At 46.4% G+C, this 24,011-nt stretch overlaps 1 protein-coding gene across 1 annotated transcript in view; it reads left to right on the forward strand.

Annotated features, from left to right (window-relative positions):
- LAMTOR2 (late endosomal/lysosomal adaptor, MAPK and MTOR activator 2) overlaps window positions 1-24,011 on the forward strand; it is a 90,648-nt gene that overhangs the window by 936 nt on the left and 65,701 nt on the right. The window contains exon 2 of the mRNA XM_086947651.1: window positions 22,826-22,988. Within this exon, the coding sequence (XP_086803777.1) occupies window positions 22,826-22,988 (163 nt within the window). The remainder of the gene's footprint in view (window positions 1-22,825; window positions 22,989-24,011) is intronic.

Genomic DNA, 24,011 nt, shown 5'->3' on the forward strand with positions numbered 1-24,011 from the left:
TATTTTGAAGTTCATGTTCTATTCAATTCGTATTTTTAATGTACATGCATAGACTACACTTTGCAAATGATTTGTGGGATACCATTTGGATGCGTAAGAGCAGACCTTGCAGGGTGTATGTAAGCTGGCTCTACTGCTTATGTAACGTGCAAAGGACACTGCAGTGTGCAGATAAATCTAGCTCTATTGTGACCAAGGCTCTGTGTGGAGAAGTGGTGGGTGACGGAGGGATGAGTCTCATTAACTTTGTTTAAGGCTTTAAATTGTTTAGTTGAACACACACTGAAAAAGTACAAATCGTCACAAGGTAACATGCTTTTAAGACCACCACTACCTATGAAAGACCAGTTGTGTTTTGCCGGTGACTGCCACTTATCGGGTATTGGAAAGGTCATGGAAGGCTCGGGCTTGAGAAAACCATGAGTGGGTGTCATCTTGTAGTGCACGTCAAACATCAAGTGGAAAAAAAGTTAAGGGATTCAGACTATACTCATTCTTTTGTTGGCATCTCTCCTGTGACTGCCAACTAGTTCAAAGTGCTGCCTTGTACACCAGTGCATTCATACCAATATCATTGCAATCTATTGCCCTATTTTGGTCGAACAGAATTCACTCATAAAGCCAGGACATTCAAGCAACACATGAAATACATTTTAAAATGGCATCAAAAAGTAATAATGGTTAAGGCCAGTTCCTAGGTTTGTTCTTTGCTTTCCTGCATTATGATGCACCTACAGTCTCTATAATTACATTCTCAGGCCTTCGCTTTATCTTAAACATGCCTGACCAATTCAACCTGATCAGGGATTTTAATACATTCAAGCGTTCTGGATGATTTCCCTCGTAGAAAAAAAAATAAACTAGAGCAGAAAAGAGATGAAGGACCTTAGCTTCAGGGACTCGTGGATCAGTACCTTTCATGAGTCTACATGATGGTGCATTGGCCACTCATATAAAATTTACAAACTTGTGGATAAGTGTCTGGTGCTCCCAGTGACACTTCTGGGGATGGCTTGGGCAGCACTCTGCCCCGCTGATGCCAGATCTTAATTTTGTGCCCCATCACATTCCGTTTACTCCCTCCATTCGAACATTTGCGAATAAAAATGTTTGACCCTGGTGACACATTCCATTCTCAATGCTAACAGACTTCCAGAGCTGGTCTGGGCAGTCCAGAAGTGCAGAGTTTCTATCAGTAAGCAGCTGTTATTCCATGCAGTTCCTCACTTATGTGCCGCAAATATGCTACTCTTTTTTTTTTTTAGGTCGAGCCTTGGCAGCGCATGCGCTGCTCTGCATGACATGCTGTATTCATGTATGGAATTGAAACTCCACCCAGTCTCCGCCCATATTTTTCATTGGCTTGTCATTGTCCTTTGGAAGCTGTGGCTTTTCATTGGTCAATAGGCTTAGTAGCCCCTCCTTAGTAACACCTTGTCTCATTTTGTAACCTCCAATGAGCACACCCACTTTTAAATGTGTTGTTACTTGGTCAGCTTTAATTACAGCCTTCGAGCACTATGTTGTTTAATCTTTTTCACAGGCAAGACACTCTTTTGCAACGCTTAATTATTATTTTTACATAGTGCGGCACGCCATGCCATGCTGATAGTGGCGGCCAAGCCTTTTGCTTATTTGCTGTGCCAAACAGGGCCCAATGTTTTTTTAAATTTTTACTATTTATAATAGAAATTAAAAATTAATTGCCCCATGCCATACTTACACTTTAATAGCGGCGTGCCCCTTTCGTTAAATGAGCCGAGTCTAAGGAAAGCGCCGCTGCCATTAAAGTGAAAGCGTGGTATGGGGCGCTTTTACACAAAAGCATTTGTTTGTCAATTGGACAAAGATGTTTTTTTTTTTTGGTAAAAGCGCCCCATACCATGCTTTCACTTTAATGGTGGCCTCGCCCCTTTCTTTAGACACTGCTCGTCTAAAGAAAGGGGTGCGGCCGACATTAAAGTTAAAGCCCTGCTAGGTGTTTTTACAAACAAGCATTTGCAATGCAATAGGTGTTGCATTTGTGAAACTCGTAAATGCAAGACCTATTGCTTTGCAAATGCTTGTTCGAGGATGCCTCTGGGGGGGTAGACCTAATACATTCATCATACAAATGTTCCTGCACTCTTTTTCAACTCTTCTTAAACGTGACAACCGCTTACACTGGTTTGCTGGGCTTCTTGAATGAGAACTTTACTTACCAGCAGTGCTAAATCAACCAGGCACTGCCAAAGCTCTCTGGAAAGATGGGTGCATTTTTTTCTGGAAACTAAATATTTATTATGATTCTCACTCTCTTTGAATAGGATCCCATTTGCTGAAGGTAAACTCATGCTCCTTTCCTTCCACCTCGGAAGGAACATCTCATGTAGTTAGTGGTAAAACTATAAATGGTGGGGCAGCAGCTACATCATGCGAGCAGGTGTGAGGTCTGGACTCCTTAAATTCCTCTCAGTTGCTCATAGTCCAATATCTATCCTTAACTGTCATCTTTGTAAAGTGCTCGCCGATGGTGGTGGGCCGAGGGTCGCAAGTAGGTCCAGTTCTCCTTGCTTTGGTGAATTAATAAACAACGCGATTCCCTGAATTTGCCCATGTTGTAGCTCTTAGAAATGTCTCACAATGTTTCACACTTGCTACTTACTAAAGAGAAAAGTAGAGGGTGAGTTGTGACAGGTTGAGTCCTTGAGATTCTGCTCAATGGCTCTATAAGGCCCAGTTTCTTACCTTCTATTCCTTTGGTCCTATGGGTTCTGGCCCTTCCTCTCGAGTCAAAGCGTGAGTCTGCCGCAGTCTTTTTCAAGGGGAAATGGCTATCTACAGCGACCACTGGAAAGCTTGCGAGATCTGCCCCTTGGGCTGAACCAACCAGTTCTGTCCAGCAAATACTGTCTCATTAGGGATCGGCTCTCACTCCAATGATTAACTCTTGAAAGCTCCACTGAAGCATACATTCTGGTACATGCGCTAGCAGCCAATCCGACAACAGCATGCGTGTCAATCTGTCTGAAATAATTTACCTCCACATGCATCATGATTTCCTCCAGTGCATCTACTGCTCTTCGTGCAACTGCACATGATGCAGCCATTGAGATCCACACACACATTTTTTAACATACTTATAGGGTGGTGGACTTTCGAAATAAAAACTCTGATTTTGCTGGCTCTGTTCCCGCTTATTCCTTTTTCGGTCAAAGCCTACCAGACAGCGCAACTGTTTGGTTTGCTAACAACATCCTTTGGACAGTTGGAAAGCGTCCCTGGGAATGCATTCCATCCGTTGTTTACCATTGGCCTTGTGGTTCGTAACTCACATTTGCTTACTTTTAATTTTCTCGCTTTATTTGTTTTAGCCTGTGTAGCGTGAGGTTGTCCCTTCCCTTGCTCAAACCCTATTTACTGCATTCTTCCACCAGTACTACATTTCTATGAACAGACCTTTAAATCTTGGTACATCTGCTGTTCTTTTAAAGACAGAAGTCAAATGTCAGGCTCAGTCTTCCAGTGAGCTTGGTATTTACTTTTCTTTCTCTGACTTCAAAGTGAGAGGATTTATGATGTGACAGTCATGCTGGCTACTCGAGTTGTGCTGTACGGTGGTAATTAAGCCCAAAACAAAGTTTAAATATCTGTAAATGAACTGAGTAGATAGTTCTGAATATGGAAAACCCACACGAAGCACACATTTTTGGTGATTCTGAAGTGTGGTGGAAACAAATAATTTAATATGATCAAAACAAATCCATGCATTTGGTAATGACCTTTCCGCACTTGTGCGCTGTATACTTTTCTCAGCAAAACTGTATGTTCGTGCAAATGTAATGGTTATTTCGATTGACGATGTGTTGTCTGTAATGGCAGTGCGCTACCATTCCATGCATATTCCACTTTATCCCACTCCACTCTACTCTGCACCACTCCACACTGCTTCACTGCACTCTTCTGCGCTACTACACTCTGAGCCAATTCATTCGAAGCCCCTCTACTCTACACTGCTATACTCTGTGCCAATGCACTCCACCCCACTCTACTGTACTATGCACCACTGCACTCTACGCCAATCCACTCTAATCTGCACCACTACACTTTACCACAATGCACTCTACCACACTTCACTCTACTCTGAAACAATCTACTCCACGCAACTCTATTCCACTCTGCGCCAACCTACTCTACACAACTGCAATCTACCCTGCGCCACTCCATTCCGCGCCATTCCACTCTACACCACTGCAATCTATCCTGTACCCTCCACTCAACTCTACCCCACTGCATGCTACGCCGTTGTGCTCTATGCCAATGCATTCTACACCACTTTATTCCAAGCCAGTGCTCTGTGCCACTGCACTCTACACCAATCTACTAAGCACCACTGAGCTCTACTCTGACACTTTACTCTGCCACTTTACTCTGCACCACTCTACTCTATGCCACCTCACTTTGACACTCTACTCAGCAAGACTGCACTCTCCACCAACGAACACAACTTCACTCTATGCCACTGCACTCTATTTCTCTCTACGCTGCCAGTGCACTCTACCCCATTCTGCTATGCACCACTGGACTCTGTCAGTGTATTCTACACCACTCTATGCCAGTGCATTGCACACTACTGCACTCTGACACTCTACTCTGCAAGACGGCACTCTCCACCAATGAACTCAACACCTCTCAACTCTGCACCAATGCACTCTACGCCAATCTACTGTGCACTACTGCCCTGGACTCCTCTATACGCAAGTGCACTCTACACTTTACTCTGCACCACTCTACACCACTGCTCCATATATTAATGCACTCTGTCACTCTACTGTACACCACTGCACTCTGCATATGACTCTACTCTACTCCACAGCACTTTACTCTACAACAGTCCACTCTAATCTACTGTGCACCGCTGCACTCTACGCCACTTCACTCTACTCTGCACCACCCTATTCTGCCAGTGCACTCGACCCCATTCTACTATGCACCACTGCACTCTTTTCCACTGCACCACTGTACTCTGCGGCACTGCACTTTATAACCCTGCGTTCTCTGCAACTGCACTCTGCAAATCTTCTCTGCAAGACTGCACTCTCCGCCAATTAATTCAAGGTCACTTTACTTTGCAGCACCACAAGATGCCACTGCACTTTACTTTGCACCACTCAACTCTACGACACTTAATGCACTTTATGCCACTACATTGTCGCTCTACAGCACTACACTCTGCCACTCTACACTACTCAAACCTATTCTGCACCACTGCACTCTGCACAACTGTACTCTATACCTCTGCACTCTACCCTTCACCACTCCACTTCTTTTACTCTGAAACAATCTACTCTACCCAATCCACTCTACATTACTCTGTACCACTTCACTCTATGCCACTCCAAACTATTCTACTCTGCGTCACTGCACTCTACGCCAAAAGACTCTGCAGTACTATGCTCAAAACCAATGCACTGTATGCAGATCTACTCTGCACCACTGTACTTTCCATCCAGACTCCCTCTGAAGCGGTCGCTCCTCTCTGCTCCCTGGTGTGATCGGCGCTCGTGGTATCGTAGCGCTATACATCCCATTTGCTGTGTGCTTGCTCGCATTGCTGCCAAACATCCCTAGTGCCTGATCGCCTCGCATATTTGCAGATTAGCGCTATAGTACGATAGTGCGCTTTGACTAGATTTGCATTGCCACTGATATTTAATCTGCCTGTAACGTTCATCTTTGCCTGACTGTGCCGGTGCCACTAGCGTTTCCGTCGCGCTTATTCTGTGTGCCCCAATCGTGTTTGGCGTTTGGCTTGCAGCCATTTTGTTGCTTGTTTGTTGTTGTGACTCCCTGGCCGGCCCTCCACCCCGCTCCCGCCTCCCAGCTGCCCCTCCCTCGCCCCTCCCCCCCCTCCACTATCCACATATGACAGATGCCTCCGCCCGCAGCGTTCACGCGCAGCGGTCGCGCCCAATGCACGCCGAAGGTGCGCCAAAGGTAAGCCCATCTGCGCCCGTCCGCGCCTGGACCGTGCCAAGCGCCAGACCCCCTGGTCCTTGCAAAACCCACTCCTCCCGCATTACGTATGACGCCGCTACCCTCGTTGCCCTTAACCCCGGACGCACACCACAATGCTGCGAAGCTGCCCCAGGACACACCCATGGTCCATTCGCCTGCCACTCATGCAAGTTCGCCTGCACAAGGACCCACACCAAATCCACTACCTCCAAACACAGCTCCAACTCCAAACACCTGAAGTGCATCCTGCTGAACACCCGCTCGATCCACAGACCTGCCACGGAATTCTAGGACCTACTCGACACTACATCGTCGGACGTTGCCTTCCTTACAGAAACCTGGATGAACGCCTCATCAGCACCCGACATCGCCATAGCCATCCCGGACGCATACAAAATCATCCGAAAAGACCGCACCAACCAAACAGGAGGAGGCATCGCCATCGTCCATAAGAATACCATCAGAATCCCGACCAGCTCCGACGATAACCTCATGACCGCCGAACACCTCCACTTCCAGATCCACACCGACCCCAGGACCACACTAAGAGGCACCCTCATCTACAGACCACCAGGACCCCGCACACAATTCAGCGAAGACATCACTGACTTCATCAGCCCACATGCCCTCACCTCCGAGAACTACATTCTACTGGGAGACCTCAACTTCCACCTGGAAAAGAATAACAACAGCCAAACCACCACCCTTCTGGACAACCTAGCCAATCTCGGACTCAACTTGTTGACACCCCCACCCACCTTGCCGTACACACGCTTGACCCTATCTTCACCTCCAGCAAACACATCTCCTTCGACCACACCACAGCTCTCCATTGGACAGACCACAACTGCGTTCACTTCAGCTACAAAAAGACCACGACCCACAACCCCCCACTACCTATTCCCCGAAGAAACTGGAACAAAGTCACCACCGACCAACTCTTCACATCGCTTAACCAAAACCCTCCTGCCATATCAGCTGACCCAAACCAAGCTGCCACCAAACTCACAAAATGGATCACCCACTGCGCTGACGAATTAGCACCCCTGAAAAACCACCAGATCAAACAAGGTAGCAAAAAGGCCCCCTGGTTCAACGTTGACCATGAGAATTCCAAGAAGTTATGTCGTACTCTCGAGAGAACCTGGAGGAAAAAAACCCAACTACTGACAACCAGACCTCCTTCAAGGACGCCACCCGCAAACACCACCAATTGATCCGATCCACCAAGAAATCTGCATTCAAGGATCGACTCGACAACAACGCCCACAACAGCAAAGAACTATTCAACATCGTCAAAGAATTTACCAACCCCACCGCCGGCACCAACGACATCACTCCCTCTCAAGACCTCTGCGACTCTTTATCCTCTTTCTTCCACAATAAAATCGCCGACCTACATAACAGCTTTGAAAACCAGTCCGATGAACAGCCCACTCAACCCACCTCCGAACCAAAACAGCACTCTCACAACCTTTTTGCCTGGAACCCAATCACCACTGAGGACACCATCCGCCTTATGAACTCCATTCACTCAGGATCACCAACCGACCCATGTCCCCACCACATATTCAACAAAGCAGACTCCATCATCGCACCCCATCTCCGCGATGTCATTAACTGTTCCTTCAACTCCGCTACCTTCCCGGAAAGCTGGAAACATGCCAAACTCAGCGCCCTTCTGAAGAAACCCACAGCAGACCCCTCTGAACTTAAGAACTACCGCCCCATCTCACTCTTCCCATTCCCTGCCAAAGTCATTGAGAAAGCCGTCAATAGTCAGCTCGCCGCCTTCCTGGAATCCAACAATTCCCTCGACCCTTCACAGTCCGGCTTCCGTGCCAAACACAGCACCGAAACCGTCCTCATCGCAGCTACAGACGACATCCGAACGCTACTGGACAACAGAGAAACAGTTGCCCTCATCCTACTCGACCTCTCCGCCGCCTTCGACACAGTATGTCATAGCACCCTCATCCAACGCCTCAACAACGTCGGATTACAAGGAAAAGCTTTGGACTGGATCATCTCGTTCCTCGCAGGAAGAACCCAGAGAGTCCACCTCCCCCCATTCAAATCAGAGGCCACCAAAGTCATCTTTGGTGTACCTCAAGGATCTTCTCAGCCCCACCCTCTTCAACGTATACATGAGTCCCCTCACATCCATCGAGCGCCAACACAACCTCGACATCATCTCCTACGCAGACGACTCCCAGCTGATCCTCTCCCTTACCAAAGACCCAAACACCGCTAAAACCAATCTACACGAAGGAATGAAAGAAGTAGCCGAATGGATGAAGAACAGCCGTCTAAAACTAAACTCTGACAAAACAGAAGTCCTCATCCTAGGATCATCCCCCTCTGCCTGGGACGACTCATGGTGGCCACCGGCCCTGGGTTAAGCACCCATACCTACAGATCACGCTCATAACCTCGGCTTCATCCTAGACTCCTCATTCTCGATGACAAGACAAGTCCATGCCGTCTCATCTTCATCCTTTAACATCCTACACATGCTCAAAAAAATCTTCAGCTGGATCCCCACCGAAACAAGAAAGACAGTCACCCACGCACTGGTCAGGAGCCGATTGGATTATGGAAATACCCTTTACGCCGGAACCACAGCCAAACTACAGAAAAAACTCCAACGCATCCAAAACGCCTCCGCCAGAATCATACTGGACTTCCCCCGTCAGGCTCACATTTCCGGTCACCTGAAGGATCTCCACTGGCTCCCCGTCAACAAGAGAATAACGTTCCGTCTCCTCATCCACGCACACAAGGCCCTCTACGTCCTAGGACCTGAATGCCTCAACACACGACTGTCCTTCTACACACCCACCCGCCAACTACGATCATCCAATCAAGCCCTCGCCTCAATTCCGCGCGTTCACAGATCCACCATGGGAGGAAGATCCTTCTCCTACTTAGCAGCCAAGACCTGGAATTCTCTCCCCACTCACCTTCGACTTACACAGAACCACCTCTCCTTCAGAAAGCAACTAAAAATCTGGCTATTCGATATATAATGCACCCACCCTCCCTCAAGCGCCATGAGACCCTCTGGGTGAGTAGTGCACTATACAAATTCCCGAACTTGAACTACTTTTTGCCACTTCACTCTAGTCCACTCCACTCTGACACGACACTCCACTTTCTGATGCACTACCCCTTTAAACTCTACTCTTACATTCCACTCAACTCTATGCCACTCTTCAACACTACTGTACTCTGACGCTCTACGCAACTTCTCTAAGTAACTCCATGCTACTTTACTCTACTCAATTCTCACACTACTCCACTCTATGCTACTCCACTAGACGCCTTTCGATTCTACACTACGCTGCCAATCCACTTTCTTACACTACACCACTCTGTGCGACTTCACTCTACGACAGTCTACTTCACTGTACGCAACACCCTCTACGCCACCCCACTGTGCTCTTCACCACTTCATGCCACTCCGCTGTAGAATGCTCTACTCCCTTCCGCTCTACTCCCTTCCACTCTACAACCTTCTACTCACTCCACGACACTCTGCTCCACTCAACTCTACTGTATTCCACTCCATAACACTCTACTCCACTCTTTGGCGGTCCACTCTCCTTTATCCCACAAGCTTTCTCTCTCCCTCTGTCTGTCTCTCTCCCTCTGTCTGTCTCTCTCCCTCTGTCTGTCTCTCTCCCTCTGTCTGTCTCTCTCCCTCTGTCTGTCTCTCTCCCTCTGTCTGTCTCTCTCCCTCTGTCTGTCTCTCTCCCTCCATCCCTTGGTCTGTCTCTCTCCCTCCCTCGGTCTGTCTCTCTCCCTCCCTCGGTCTGTCTCTCTCCATCCCTCGGTCTGTCTCTCTCCCTCCCTCGGTCTGTCTCTCTCCCTCCCTCGGTCTGTCTCTCTCCCTCCCTCGGTCTGTCTCTCTCCCTCCCTCGGTCTGTCTCTCTCCCTCCCTCGGTCTGTCTCTCTCCCTCCCTCGGTCTGTCTCTCTCCCTCCCTCGGTCTGTCTCTCTCCCTCCCTCGGTCTGTCTCTCTCTCTCCCTCGGTCTGTCTCTCTCTCTCTCCCTCGGTCTGTCTCTCTCTCTCTCCCTCGGTCTGTCTCTCTCTCTCTCCCTCGGTCTGTCTGTCTCTCTCCCTCGGTCTGTCTGTCTCTCTCCCTCGGTCTGTCTGTCTCTCCCTCGGTCTGTCTGTCTCTCTCCCTCGGTCTGTCTGTCTCTCTCCCTCGGTCTGTCTGTCTCTCTCCCTCGGTCTGTCTGTCTCTCTCCCTCGGTCTGTCTGTCTCTCTCCCTCGGTCTGTCTGTCTCTCTCCCTCGGTCTGTCTGTCTCTCTCCCTCGGTCTGTCTGTCTCTCTCCCTCGGTCTGTCTGTCTCTCTCCCTCGGTCTGTCTGTCTCTCTCCCTCGGTCTGTCTGTCTCTCTCCCTCGGTCTGTCTGTCTCTCTCCCTCGGTCTGTCTGTCTCTCTCCCTCGGTCTGTCTGTCTCTCTCCCTCGGTCTCTCTGTCTCTGCCTCGGTCTCTCTGTCTCTGCCTCGGTCTCTCTGTCTCTCCCTCGGTCTGTCTGTCTCTCCCTCGGTCTGTCTGTCTCTCCCTCGGTCTGTCTGTCTCTCCCTCGGTCTCTCTGTCTCTGCCTCGGTCTCTCTGTCTCTGCCTCGGTCTCTCTGTCCCTGTCTCTCTCCCTCTCTCTGTCCCTGTCTCTCTCCCTCTCTCTGTCCCTGTCTCTCTCCCTCTCTCTGTCCCTGTCTCTCTCCCTCTCTCTGTCCCTGTCTCTCTCCCTCTCTCTGTCCCTGTCTCTCTCCCTCTCTCTGTCCCTGTCTCTCTCTCTGTCTCTGTCCCTCTCCCTTTCTCTGCCTCTGTCTGTCTCCCTTTCTCTCCCTTTCTCTGTCTCCCTCCCTCTCTCTTTCTGTCTCCCTCCCTCTGTCTCCCTCTCTAAGCCGAGGCCCTAAGCAGAGCCTTAGGGCCTCGGCTTAGAGCAGCTTGAGTCCAGAGGAGCAACCCAGCCAAGGCCTAAGGCTTGTCATGCCACTCCCATTTAGATTCACACGGCCATCTTTTACTTGTGCTGCATTTACCACCAGAAACTGCCTGACTCTTTGAAACAGAATAAATGTACCCTTCTTACTTTCGAAGAACATCGAAAAACAAACTTTTAATGTCTCTTCTTCCTCTTATATTGCTTCAAACGTTGTACAGTAGCTTTACTTGCTCCAGTATGTAGACTGTGCTTTACCTTGCTGTTACTTGCACCAGTTCTCTGAGATCTGATTTTGCCCTTTTGGTTGTTACAGGCTTTAATTTGTTACTGTGATCTAAGAGTGATACAATCTAAACGAGTTTCTCTCAAACCTGGGCACACTCTACCTAGCGTTTGACCCTGTGCACCTTGACTAGATTCCCGCACTGACTATGCCCCGCAGTGCTTCCCCCAAGATATGTATTCTCCTCGCCCTCTCATGCATCCGTTCCTCTGCCCTAGCAAAGCACTTCCACTCACATCACACCTTCTCTGATGTCCGGACTTTGGTTGCCAATAACGCAGATAATTCAGGTCACTCCTGTCCATACCCAAATATTAGGACCACTGGCTCTCCAGCTTGCTCGCCTCCAAGAAGAGCTTGAAAACAATTATTTTACAAGAGGCTTTTCCTGATGCCTCCACACAAGATCACCAAGCAGCAGCAGCAGCAGCATAAGACCTTCTGCACGCTTCTATCCGTTGGGATAACTTGAGGTGGGAGCATGGCAACCAAGAATCTGTAGTCCTTTCTATAACTTGGTGGGTGTGAGAAGTTGGCCTGGTATATGATGTTCACTATTCGAGTGAGCACCTTGCACCAGTCCAAACGACCCCTATGGTGATTGGTTGTAAGTCAACCTTATAGACCAGCTATCCTATTGGTAGCATAGACAAAAGCAGTCTTAGGCTAAACTCAAGAGGGCATGTGAAGCCAGCTATTTTACCATATGCAATCCTTTTAATACCAAATGAAAGGACACCACACAAGTTATATATTATAGAATATATGTATTTATTACTAGAATATTCCCCTGTACTCTTTATGAGGACAGAAACACAAGCGTTAAACAAAGAACTTCATATAACATACAAAAGTTGCACAAATTTGGATAGGCCCTGGTGGCCACTCAAACCATATACTAAAATAGTGGTATAAGAACCACGTCACGAACAATGGTAAGGCCTAGGCCTTGAGAATCGCTGGGGCTACACTGGACTAACAAAGGTTAGGTCGGGGGAGGCCCACAGGATGCGGGTGCAGTGTCTATAGGCAACCGCGTGCACCAATAGAAGTCAATGGTGCGTTAAAGTTAGAAAGTTGCAGTTTTGGAAGTCTTTCGACTGGACTAGAACTTAACCACTTAAACTAGGACACTAGGGATGTAAATCTCTACAGGAGCACCGAAGTACCCTCGTTACCTCACCCACAGGAAGGGGGTGCATAGGTGTCAAAGTGCGTTGGGTTTCATCGTGGAGTTCTATGGAGCCTTGGTGAAAAGATGCTGCAGGCGACCAGGAGAGAAGAGTCCGGTTGGATCCAAGGGTGGATCCAAGATGTAGAGTACCTGAAAGCAGAAGGACAGAGTCTGAGTTACTAGCCACTGACCAGGATGGAACCAGGAAGGAACCAGGCGATGTCGGGTTGCGATCAGGTGCTGTCGTGAAGTTTGTCTCCTCTGCCACGTGGAGCAGGAAGTATCGACGACGACCAGTAGGTGGACACAGGCTGTCCCACGAAGGCTCTCGCTGTCGGCTGTGTCGGTTCTCGAATCGGAGTCAACAGGCCTTGGCAAATGCAACCCACACAGGAATCTGAGATGGCTTCTGGATCAGACCAGCAAGGTCTGATGGGCTGCTCCTTTTCAGGGGAGCAAGGGCCAGTCTGGAACAACCAGACCAGCAGTGAAAATTCGAAGCTTTGTCGTCACAGAGGCCACTAGCCAACGGGCAAGTGACCGGAAAATGCAAAAGGGCCCCACGCAGCACTCTAGTGTGGAGAGGTGATCTTCGGTGCAAAAGCTGCTCGGGGCTGGGGCTTCTCAATCCCCAATGCACAGCTTCGAGGGTGCCTCGGGAGCTGCACAGGAAGCACTTCGCTGGCTTTCCAAGAGGGCCGGTCCCACGTCTCACGTCACCTCCACGGGTCTCGGCTTTGCTGGGGATGTGTATCGGGCTGTTGGAAGCCTGGGAGTCCAGGTCTTGTCGGTCTCTGTCATTCGAGCTCCGGCGGGAGCAACAACAAAGAAAACCTTTGAGCGCTGATGGTGCCTGCTTGTGCAGGGTGGTCACTCCTTGACCACAAGGGAGATTCTTCAGTCTTCTACGTCGAGTAGGATGTCAAAGGGTCCACAGTTTTGTATCAAAGTTTCAGTCAGGATGATCTAAAGTCTATGGGCACAGATCCTACCTTTATTCCAAATCAAGGGGCTGGATCACCTGCTAGGTCCCTCCAATGGTTGGGACCCAGGAAGGGGGTGGTTACACCCCTTTCCCTTTGTCCAGTTTCGCGCCAGACTGGGGCTGGAGTGCCCCAGCACCGGTTTGAACTGGACTATGCATGGGACACCTTGTGTGCCCCAGGCAGTGTCTAGTTTCATTCAGCCCTCCCTGCCCCAATCCACTATCTCCTGTCTGGGTGGTGCTAGCACCTCCCTGTGACGGGAAACCTTTTGTCCAGGCCTCCCCTGCCGGAGTTTCGGTCAGCAGCAGGAGGCCTAACTTGTGTCTGTGGCAGCAGCATCCATTTTGTGATGCTGAGGCTCTGGTTTGTTTCAACCGCGTTTAAGGAAAGTAACATGTCTTCTCCCTCTAGAAGGGTGGAATGCTACCCCCGTCGCCAGGACTGGCGAGGGGGTAGTATTCCAAAGCGTATGACACCTTACACAACATTTTTGGATAAAGCCAAACCAAAGATAGCATTGAACCGAGAGGTTCATAATGCACTTAAGAGTATATGGTATGGCAATATCCTAGTACAGCTATAAGGACATGGTTCAGAAAGCTGCAGACAGCCTCAGCTCATGCTAGAGCACCCTCTCACTTAAAACCAAGCACTCTGCCTCCAGGATTGATAAGGCCCGCCATAGGAGTGACTTACAGGTGCATATGTGTCCAGATATAAGTTTAGACATAGGTATACTATATCTAAGCAAGGGCTGATTACACCACCTTGCCCCAGCTGAGTGATCAGCCAGTTGTGTCAGTTTGGATGGCCAGCCAAGGGTGGCAAAAGATATGCTGCAGCCCCTGGTAGGCCTTGGCTGCACCTATGCCCTGGGTACCTATAGTACACTGTACAGGGGCTGATAAGGTGACCCAGTATCCAATTGGAGATGTACCTAGGGTGCATGGAGTCCATTTTAAAGAGAGAGCAGATAGTCTGGGGCCCTGATTAGCAGGATCCCAGCCCAACTAAGTCGAAAACCAGCTAAACACTAGGCAAAGAAATCTGGGGTAACCATAGTCAGGTATCCACCTTCCTACAGTGGGTGTTGCAGTGTAATAGTAGGGGGACTTGTGGTCATGATACAAAACACATAAATAAACAAGTAAATATGGTACTCTTGAAATCGTGTACACAAATATATGTTAATTACAATTGGACGCTCCTTTGGGAAATACAAGATTTACGACTCTATTTTGCTTTTCTTCAGAGGAAGGTCTTTTTTGTGCTTTTAAAAGTGTTGCTGAAATTGTGCCTACAACTCGTAGTTGGTATAGGTTCCCTACTGGGCGTATGCCAGAGCGGTTAAAATGGCCCGTCTTTGGCCTAACCTGAGAGCACAGGAAACGAGTTGGAGCCTCGGAGGGGATGGGGCGGGACTTAATAGAAAAGTGTACTCCTGTAATGTCGGCCCTGATTGTTAGACCTGAATGAGTTAATGGAAAGATGCTGCCCTCCTGTGGACAATATATGGATAACTTGCCTGTCCTCTGCAAAGTACCGCCAGTTAAGATATTCTTCTATATATTCAAATCCCTATGCGAAGTACTATCTTTGGGTCCGTGTGGCATCCATCGTACGTACGCAGGGATGTTATTGTTTGTGCGGATGACTGCTACGTGTATATGATGTCATAAAGCTCGACTGTTGTGCTAGTTTTGTGTTCTACTGTTGTCCGGTGAACAAGGCACAAGGGATCCGGCGACTGAGCTGGTGGCATCCAAGCACCCGGTGGGAGTCCCCCAGAGAGAACCGTCTGAACCAAGCTTCCTTATTTAGCAGATTTCCCTCATTAGAAGACATCTGCGTTGGTGTGCGGTGTGTGTCTGCTGCCCCGTCTTCTATGTCGATGTGTGATGACCCTTGAACGTCAGACACCAGATGCCACCTACCCTACACGGAAGGGGCTATTAGATGCCAAACAAAACAGGTGATGGACCGAATGTGGATCAATGTCACACTAGATGCCACCTACCCTACACGGAAGAGGTTGTTTAGATGCCGCCTACCCTACACGGAAGGGGTTGCTTAGATGCCCCCTACCCTACATGGAAGGGGTTGCTTAGATGCCCCCTACCCTACATGGAAGCGGCTGTTTGGATTCCACCTACCCTACACGGAAGGGGTTGCTCATGTTGAGGAGAAAGACTGATCTGGGTACAGAGGAGCCCTAGGGTCTTAAGTCGGAGAGTGGAAGCCTCTGACCCCGTAGCTGATGTCCCCCCTGTTGGGTGGTGCTTTCTTGTGCAGCCGCGTGGAGCAGGTTTCAGTCTGTCTGCCTCGGAGGCCTGCTTCATACTTGATAGACTTTAGGAAGAAGTGACTGAATTGGGATCTGCCTTTGGTTTCCTAATCCTTGTGTTCATTGTGAACTTGGATGCTGCGCCCACACTGGGCACCTGAACGACAGACGATGAACCTGGGGCTGGGTAGATGCGGAACTACCAAAACTGTAAGTATCATGCCCCCTAAATACAAATGCGGGTCTCTCTCAACGATGGTACATAAGCTCACAGCCACAGGAACTTTAATAGTGGCACTAACCCGACTTGCAACCGAAACGGCCCAGTCCAAATCCAACAGCAAGGGGCAACGACAGGCGGGCTGCGGATAAAGCTCACACCAGAGCGAGGCGGCAGGATGCTCAGCAGTGAGAACTTTGCACCCTCCTGCTGCTAATTCTTGGGTTGGCTTTCGACAGCTCACCCCTCTTCAAATAGCATGTTTTAGATTAAAAAAAAAGTTTTTTTTCTAGATAGAAAATAAGTGCTGCAAGAACAAATGCCAGTGCAGCTTCACAGCTCGAAACCCCGACTCTGGAAGTACTAGCACATTGTATCTTTCATCCATGTCCTGTGACATCTGAACACACATCCAATGAACCTAAAAAATTGTGTGGAATGACTGGACCCAGCACAACAAATGGACTTAAACACCATACATCTACACATGCACCAGCAAAGAATCAAAGCAAACGATGAATCAAAAAAATGAATTTGGTCCATTGTAGTATATATGGATATGCTCATTCTCTTAATGAACCTCGTCCAAACGTGAACGCGCATTACATACGTAAACGCCATGCAAAAAGTATGATTCTTCTCCGAACCTGTATTTGTTGATTGAGCACACCGAGGCCAGCTCTTTCCTCTCAGGTGGTTACTTCTAGTCCAGCTCTTTCCTCTCAGATAGTTGCTCCTGAACAAGCTTTTTCCTGTCATTTGGATAAAGTTTAGCCAGTTTGTAGAGGAGATACTTGCTTATCTCAGCTTTTCAGGCTTGTTCATGCTTTGGTATTCTTTGCTTCTTCCCCAGTGCTGCAGCCAGAGTTTTGCCCAGTTCTGCAAGCTCCATTCTTGCCAACCCCAGTCATAGGTTAAGTTTTAGTCTTGCCTAGATCCAAAGAATCGGTTTTGGAATGACAGTCCTACTGTAGAGACTGCAGTTGAAGGTTTTGTGTCCTTGGGCTTTTTTTCCTCCTCTGCTGTCTTGCATTACTTTCCAGAGCTCATCCTCTTAACTTGCATTTGACCAGAGACATAATATGTGCACCCAGAAGGCGTTGCACATCCCAAGAGCCTTTAAGAAAAAAAAATGACATAAACTGACGTCCACCCGAACTGTTTGAAACAGTGGGAAAGCCAGGATAGGGGCTCATTTCTCCTGGATATGCATTTTGCATCTTCTGCTGAAACCAGCCTCTTTGTGAATGGGATCCAAGACGGCTCAGTGAATCAATGTTCTGCTGATATCTGAATTCATCTGATGGCCATACATTTCACATGCACACAGATGCTTCCATCACTGCAAGAGCAAACAAGGGGAAATGAATACAATCTAGTTACAGTGCTTGGAAATCAGTACATGAGTATCAAGCGATATATACCATTTTTATGTACACATTTTAAATTTTATGTGCACGTCTGTTTTACACAGAAATGTACATGTTTATTATGTACAATGTACTGACTGATATTATCTTGCATTTCTCCAGTTAAAATGTCCCTTGTATCTATGAATGTGCTTCTGCATATACCTGTTACATGTTTATTGATGGACATAAACATCCCTGTCATGTAGGTATATACACATTTATATTCCCATATATATAAACACATGCCCCCCCCATTTATATTATTATTATTATCTGGGGGAAATTATCAAGAGTAACCACCACCTAGAAGGGGGAGCTAGTGAGATAAAAATCTGACTTCAAACCGCTTTAGCTGTTGCCCTACCATGATTACAAATTCCTGTTTCTTTAAAATATACATAGCCTGGTTTTTGGCACCACCCATAGAAGCATTATTCTCTTGCCTCATGCTGAAGGCAGTGTGGTATGTCATCCTACCTTCTATGGAGTGCTTACATTGCAACAATGATTTTTAATCTATTCACTACTCTCAGTCATCACGCTTTTGGTCACATTCATTTCTTTATCTGGCACATGCTGAACCAATACCCCATCAATACCAAATATACCATACCACCGTCAATAATGGGACCCCATACCAATCACTCCATACAGCCACCAGTACCCATACCATACCACCACCACAATGCCACTACCACGGATAGCATAGTAACAACTACCAGGCCGAGGTGAACCCAACTGGCCTGACTTTTAATGTGCTTTCACTTGGAAATCTTGGGAATACACCACTGCATGCCTGTATTAGCACATGTTGTCACATGATCAAAGCCAGACCTTTTTGGCTTGGTCACTGGTTGCCTTTTTTGCTTTCAAATACAAATGGTTTCTTGGTCAAGCTGAATTGGTTCCTCCAAGTTGGTTCTCCACTTTTTGTGATGCCACGTGACTGGGTGAATTAATCGGATGACAGAAATGAGCAATCAAGCTGGGGTGCCAGGAGACTGACTTGACCACTAGACTGTCTCTGGGTGAGCTTGCACTCCTTTGTGATTAGAAGAGCTGAGGGAATTAAGGCAACCATGAACTGCTGGGCTTGTGTGTGCTGTAGCTTCCCACCTCATCATAACTTTCACTCCTGCTTCTTAACCAACAGGAGCTACAGCCTACAGTGTTGGCTTGTTCCCTCTTTTCCAGTAATAAGATAGGGTGATGTTAAAGCATTACATTTATAATGCTTTTGTTCTAGATTGTGCTGTTAAAAGTGCCTCCGCCACCATTACAAATATTTTTTGCAAGCATAATCGGTTCACCTAAATACAAGAGTAGCAGAAATGAATTCACACACCTTTGAGCCCCATCAGCCCCCGAACGGCAAACCGGAAGTGCTATTAGATGACCCTTGAATCAGATGGCATCACATCCATACGAAGGCATTTGGCAGGCAGCTGTTTGCTGATAGACCCTGCGTTTAAAATGGCTGTTTTCACAAGACAGATGCAAATAATGTATATTTAAATGTATTTGCATTTTTTGTTTTTGAAGCTCAGCCCCATAGTTTAGTTCTCTTCTTTTACACCTGAATAAATGAAAGTGCAGAGGGAACAGCATATTAAATGGGAGAATGTGCAGTTTCCCTGTCCAGCTTACAATGAATAGTAGAGCAATTCTATATAATCGGATTATTTTTAAACTTTACAAACAAATATATTGTTCAGAATGAGAGCAATATGAGTAACTGGCGACATTAATTTCTCGGGTTTAAAACCAGAAACGTAGTATTTGTAGAAATTGTGGAACTGAAAAAGCTCTTTGTAGCACTTTATATGACATACCGTCCACTGTGCCCTTGTTTTGTACTTCACTGTGCAGTGCTTAGAACAGCTTCACAGATTAAGGCAACATGTGCCAGTTTGACTGTTTTCTACTAGTGTGCTTCCAGCTTGATTCCATGAAACGCCTACTTATGTCTCGTCATGTCCCTACTACCAGTTTACACTCTAGAACACTTTACAACCTATTAAAGAGTGGAGAGAATGGATTGTCGGGAAGGCAACGGTTGCTCGCCTAAGCACAGGGTTATCTGTTGCTAACCTTGATGTTCCCATGCCTTTCTAATGAGAATATGGGTGATTTGTACAAATCTCATTCCGCGTATGGTCCGTTTGGTACATACCACCAACATTGTAAACAATCATGTTTTTCTTTGTGATGCAGCAGAGGAAGGAAGCCTGAACGCAATCTGCTTGCCAGCCTAAGAGTAACTTGGAAAACTCATCGGCATGTAACTGATTTACTTTCTTAATATGTTAGCTCCATTATTAGTTTGCAGATAATATATAAAAGGTCAGACTTTGATAGGGATTCCAGGATCGCAAGATACCCACTCTTCTAAATCCTGATAAGCACTACCTCTTAACCGAGGCAAACAATACAAACTCTCAACCAACCAGAGGCCCAGGAAGACCATCCTGGGTAAAGGCTGCTTGCCACTGAACAGATAAAAAAAAAAGCCTTTGATTCCCGTCTGCTGCAAAGTCCCAAAATCTTTAGGCTCAGTTATCGTGTTGTTTTTTCCATAAGCAAAACGGAATATATGATTTTACCACGATTGCAAGTTCCACGCATGGCATTACCACGCGAATTTTAGTTCGCAAGTGGCTTTACCACGCTGGAATTTACAACAATGGATTATAACACGCGTAGAAACGTCCACTAAGCACAAATGAAACATAATGAAACTGATAGGCAAAAAAAGTATGTCTAGAGTTTGTAGTAACTGCTTAACCCAATCGATCGTTTTTTTTTCAACATTCAAAAACAACAAATTACCCTAGATTTATAAATTCTTTTATTTTACTGTTCGCTTAAATATTTATATATTTTAAATAAAGATTATTTACTTACCTTACACCTTCCCGTCTTTCACCAGCAGCCCTTGCTTCCATCCACCATCGAAACAAGCGTCAAAACACGTCTACCAACATTAAAAACGGACTGCTATTTTGACGTACACGGCACGTCTTTGGGGGAGGCACTTTCCTTTTTCTTCAGTGGTACTGAAGTGCGTATTTTTATTTTCTAAGTAACCTGCTCCTTTGTTTTTGGTTTTTTTTTGGGGGGGAGACCCCCCAAGCACCCAGCCCCCAAGCCCACGCATTACGACTGGAAGGAATACCACGTCTTCCCCCCCCCAGCCCACGCAGAACGTACTTGCGTGGTAGTGGAGGTCGTGGAAGGCACCCGCGTTTAAAAGACGTTTTCGTGGTAAGTGACTCGTGGAAAACGTTATTAGTGGTAATTACTTCGTAGTAAATGATGTTTCCCGTAAAACGCAGCCAAAAATGGCAACTCTTAAGGGAACGCTAATCCCAGTGCAAGTGTCTATTCTTCCACTACAAAAAGCCGGATGAATTTGGATCCCTAGTGCAGTCTTATCACACGCTTGTTATCGGGATACCCTTATCATGCATGCACTGGGTACGACCCAAAAATGATTCCAGAGTGATTCATTCATACTGGCCTGTGCGGGATAGAAGGGTAGTGCCTTTGAGGTGTTACGATTGTCCCCATTTTCTACACTTCCTCTTTGCCTCGCAGAAAAAGTCTTTCAGGTCGTAGGACCTTAACAGTCTTTCTATGTGTCAGAGGTGGTTTTCTTTCTTGGGATGGTCCATGAGTAACACAGACTCTAGATGCCGAAGAATGGGCTCCAGAACCAGTTCCATGGGTGTGTTACTTAGGAACTTTTGTAGAGGAGCTTGTTACTGTTCTCCCTCTGAAGGTTTTCCTAGGTTACCTCTGTGCCATGAACTTCCCTGATTCGGAGCCGCAATATTGTATCAGTAGATGGAGCCTCCTCCTTATTTTATTATGCTACAGACTGAGCATCTTCTGCATAATAATGCTAAGCCTCCATACGGGTGAAATTGAACTAGCAAGAGGCTTCTTGCAATTCTTGGCCATATCCCTAGGATCTGTATCTCAAGTAGGTAGCTTACATGGAGACACGTAAGACGCATCCTATGAGCCAGGCACAGAGAGGGGGAAATATCCATTACAATGCACTAACTTTACAAAGCAACTGTTACAACGCAGCTGCCTTTGCAATGCATGCCATTACGTAAATAATGGAGATTTATTAGTTTTAGGGTGGGTATGGGGTTTGGTTTTACATGGGAATAGTAATTTTTACCCCTACACTATCGAACACTTGTTGTTCTAAAAGTATCATGCGTTGTAATGGTATGCTTTGTAATGGTAGTTTAAAAAATGTGTTGTAATGGCTTGCGTTGTAAAAGCCTGCGATGTAATTGTAGTTGCGATGTAAAAACTGCTTTGTTAAAGCATGCGTTGTAATTGTTTGCATTGTAACATCATCTATTCACAGAGAGGACTTTCATCCTGATACTCTTACATCAGGGGTCTTCAAAGTAAGGTGCGCGACCACCAGGGGGGCTGTGGAGTGATGGAAAGGGGGTTGCGCATTCACGGTCACACTTCTGCCCATGCGCATAGGACTATAAGGGATTCAGCTCACCCCCCATAGTGTGCCTCCGCTCGAGCTGCTGTGGGCTCCGCTGGGCTGTGTCTGCAGTCTTATCTCCAACGCAGCCCGGAACGCCTGACTTTTTCACAGGTCGTTAAAGACCATTTGCATATTTACATACCTTTTGTGTGCTGGTTACTGAGGCTTAGTTTTTTTCTAGTTCCAGTACCCCCTGGGACCCCACTCTGCCTATTCCCTACATTTGTTATTTACATTTACTGCAGTTGTGTGAGAATGCATTTCATGAAAAGAAATATAAAGTAGGGTTGCCATAAGAAAAATATCGGCCATTTGATGTTTAAAGAGCCTGCAAAGGCCTCCTCTTGACACTAAATAGGATTGTAAATAAAATCATATGCATTCATTTGTAATGGGACTTTTATGTATTTGTTCCCTTTAATTATCTTTATTGGATCATTGAGTCAGCCCTAGAACACAATTTAAAAGTGCTTTCTATTTATATTTGCTGTTCCAAGTACGCACAGATGAGTGCTGAAATATACAGCTTTAGGTGACTGCTTATTTTTGTACCATCATGTTTAGAAATGTTTGTCGGGAGGGGGTCCTTACGAATTAAAATGTTGACAGGAGGGTCTCAGCACCCAAAAGTTTGAAGCCCTTTGTTACATTAATATTTTCTTTTCATTGTTTTTCCGTTCTGGTAATTGAATGATTTTGTACAGTATATATCTAAATCTAGGCTCATTATCTATAGAAAATGGGTGGAAATAATGTCCTATATTCCTTATATTTATTATTATTATTATTTAACCAAAAAAGAGACTTTGTTAATTTGAACATAAACAACAGTTACTTAGCTGATTTTCTTGAATTGAATGTCTACAACTTCGAAAAAGTTGACAACTGGGCTGCCTACAATTGAAAGACATTGCTTTGAAGATCTCCTTTAGGGCCCCCAAAAACTTTTTTTTAATTCTGAATTATATTTCTTGTTTGTATTCATAGGCTTCTTAATAATGAGGGTTCGCTTCTTGCGTATTCTGGCTATGGAGACACCGATGCTCGGGTGACGGCAGCCATTGCGAGCAATATATGGTCTGCCTACGACAAGAATGGGCATCAGGCCTTCAACGAAGACAATCTCAAATTCATCCTCATGGACTGCATGGTAAGAAAATGTTGATGTATCAAACTGAGTAGAAATCTAGCCTCAGTGTACACAAACCTGTAAATTCCCAAGACACCTATTATTTTGTTGTAAATTATTTTTGTTGTCCTCTTGACTTTTTATCCTGCTTTGGCACACCTGGTGCTCAGAAACAGTCATACATTCAAATCGCCTATATTGTTTGTGGTAGAGAGGTTGCTCATTTGTCGTGTTTTTTGTTTTTTTAGCACAAAATTAGCATCCGTGAGAGCTGTACTCCCTTCTTTTTTTTTTTTTTTCAATTATTTCTTGAATCAATGTGTGGCAAGTTTTCATTTCTGAATCCTTTTGTAGTTTATACCTGTTCTAGTTATCTCCAATTTTTTTAAAACAGATTTTATTAATTTTCATACATGGAATATCATAGACATTACAGTCATCATTCCTCTGTTCAATCATATGCAAATAATATAATAATCAACTCCCCCGTCCCCTGAGTCAATACAGCATTTTGAAAATGAAGGTACCTGACGTGCTAAAGAGATTCCATCACGTCTGATGAAAATTATATATGACTAAATATAAGATATGAAGAGCTAGTTAGAAGGGCATTCAGTACGCTGTAGAAAGGATGATATCCCTTTAAGTAAAATAGATCAGAGCAATCTAGGAGGTAACCCCTCAGGCCTGCACTCATGCCTATAAATCGGGTCGCAGCGCGGACGCATTAAGGCTCTGGGGGCTCTGAAGAGCAAGTAGCTCTGCTCTCTCTCGCTGCACGCTGCACTTTACTATTTTGTTGCACTCTTTGTTCTAATGAATTGTACTTGAATTTGAATCTGATGTGACTATGTGTCTTATTTTTTAATCGGCATTCTGGTTTTAATCTGCTGCCACTTTAATCTCTCCTGCACCTACCGGTTCCGAGGGTTTCAGGGCGATCACGCTTCCCTCCCTGTCTGGCCAGGTGGGGAGGAGACTTGGGGGAAGTGCCATCTTGGTAAAGGGACTTGCTCTAGTGTTTCTGTCCTCCCCGAAGTTATG

This window comes from Lissotriton vulgaris, chromosome 12 (assembly GCF_964263255.1).
Source record: "Lissotriton vulgaris chromosome 12, aLisVul1.2, whole genome shotgun sequence".
Lineage (NCBI taxonomy): Eukaryota > Metazoa > Chordata > Amphibia > Caudata > Salamandridae > Lissotriton > Lissotriton vulgaris.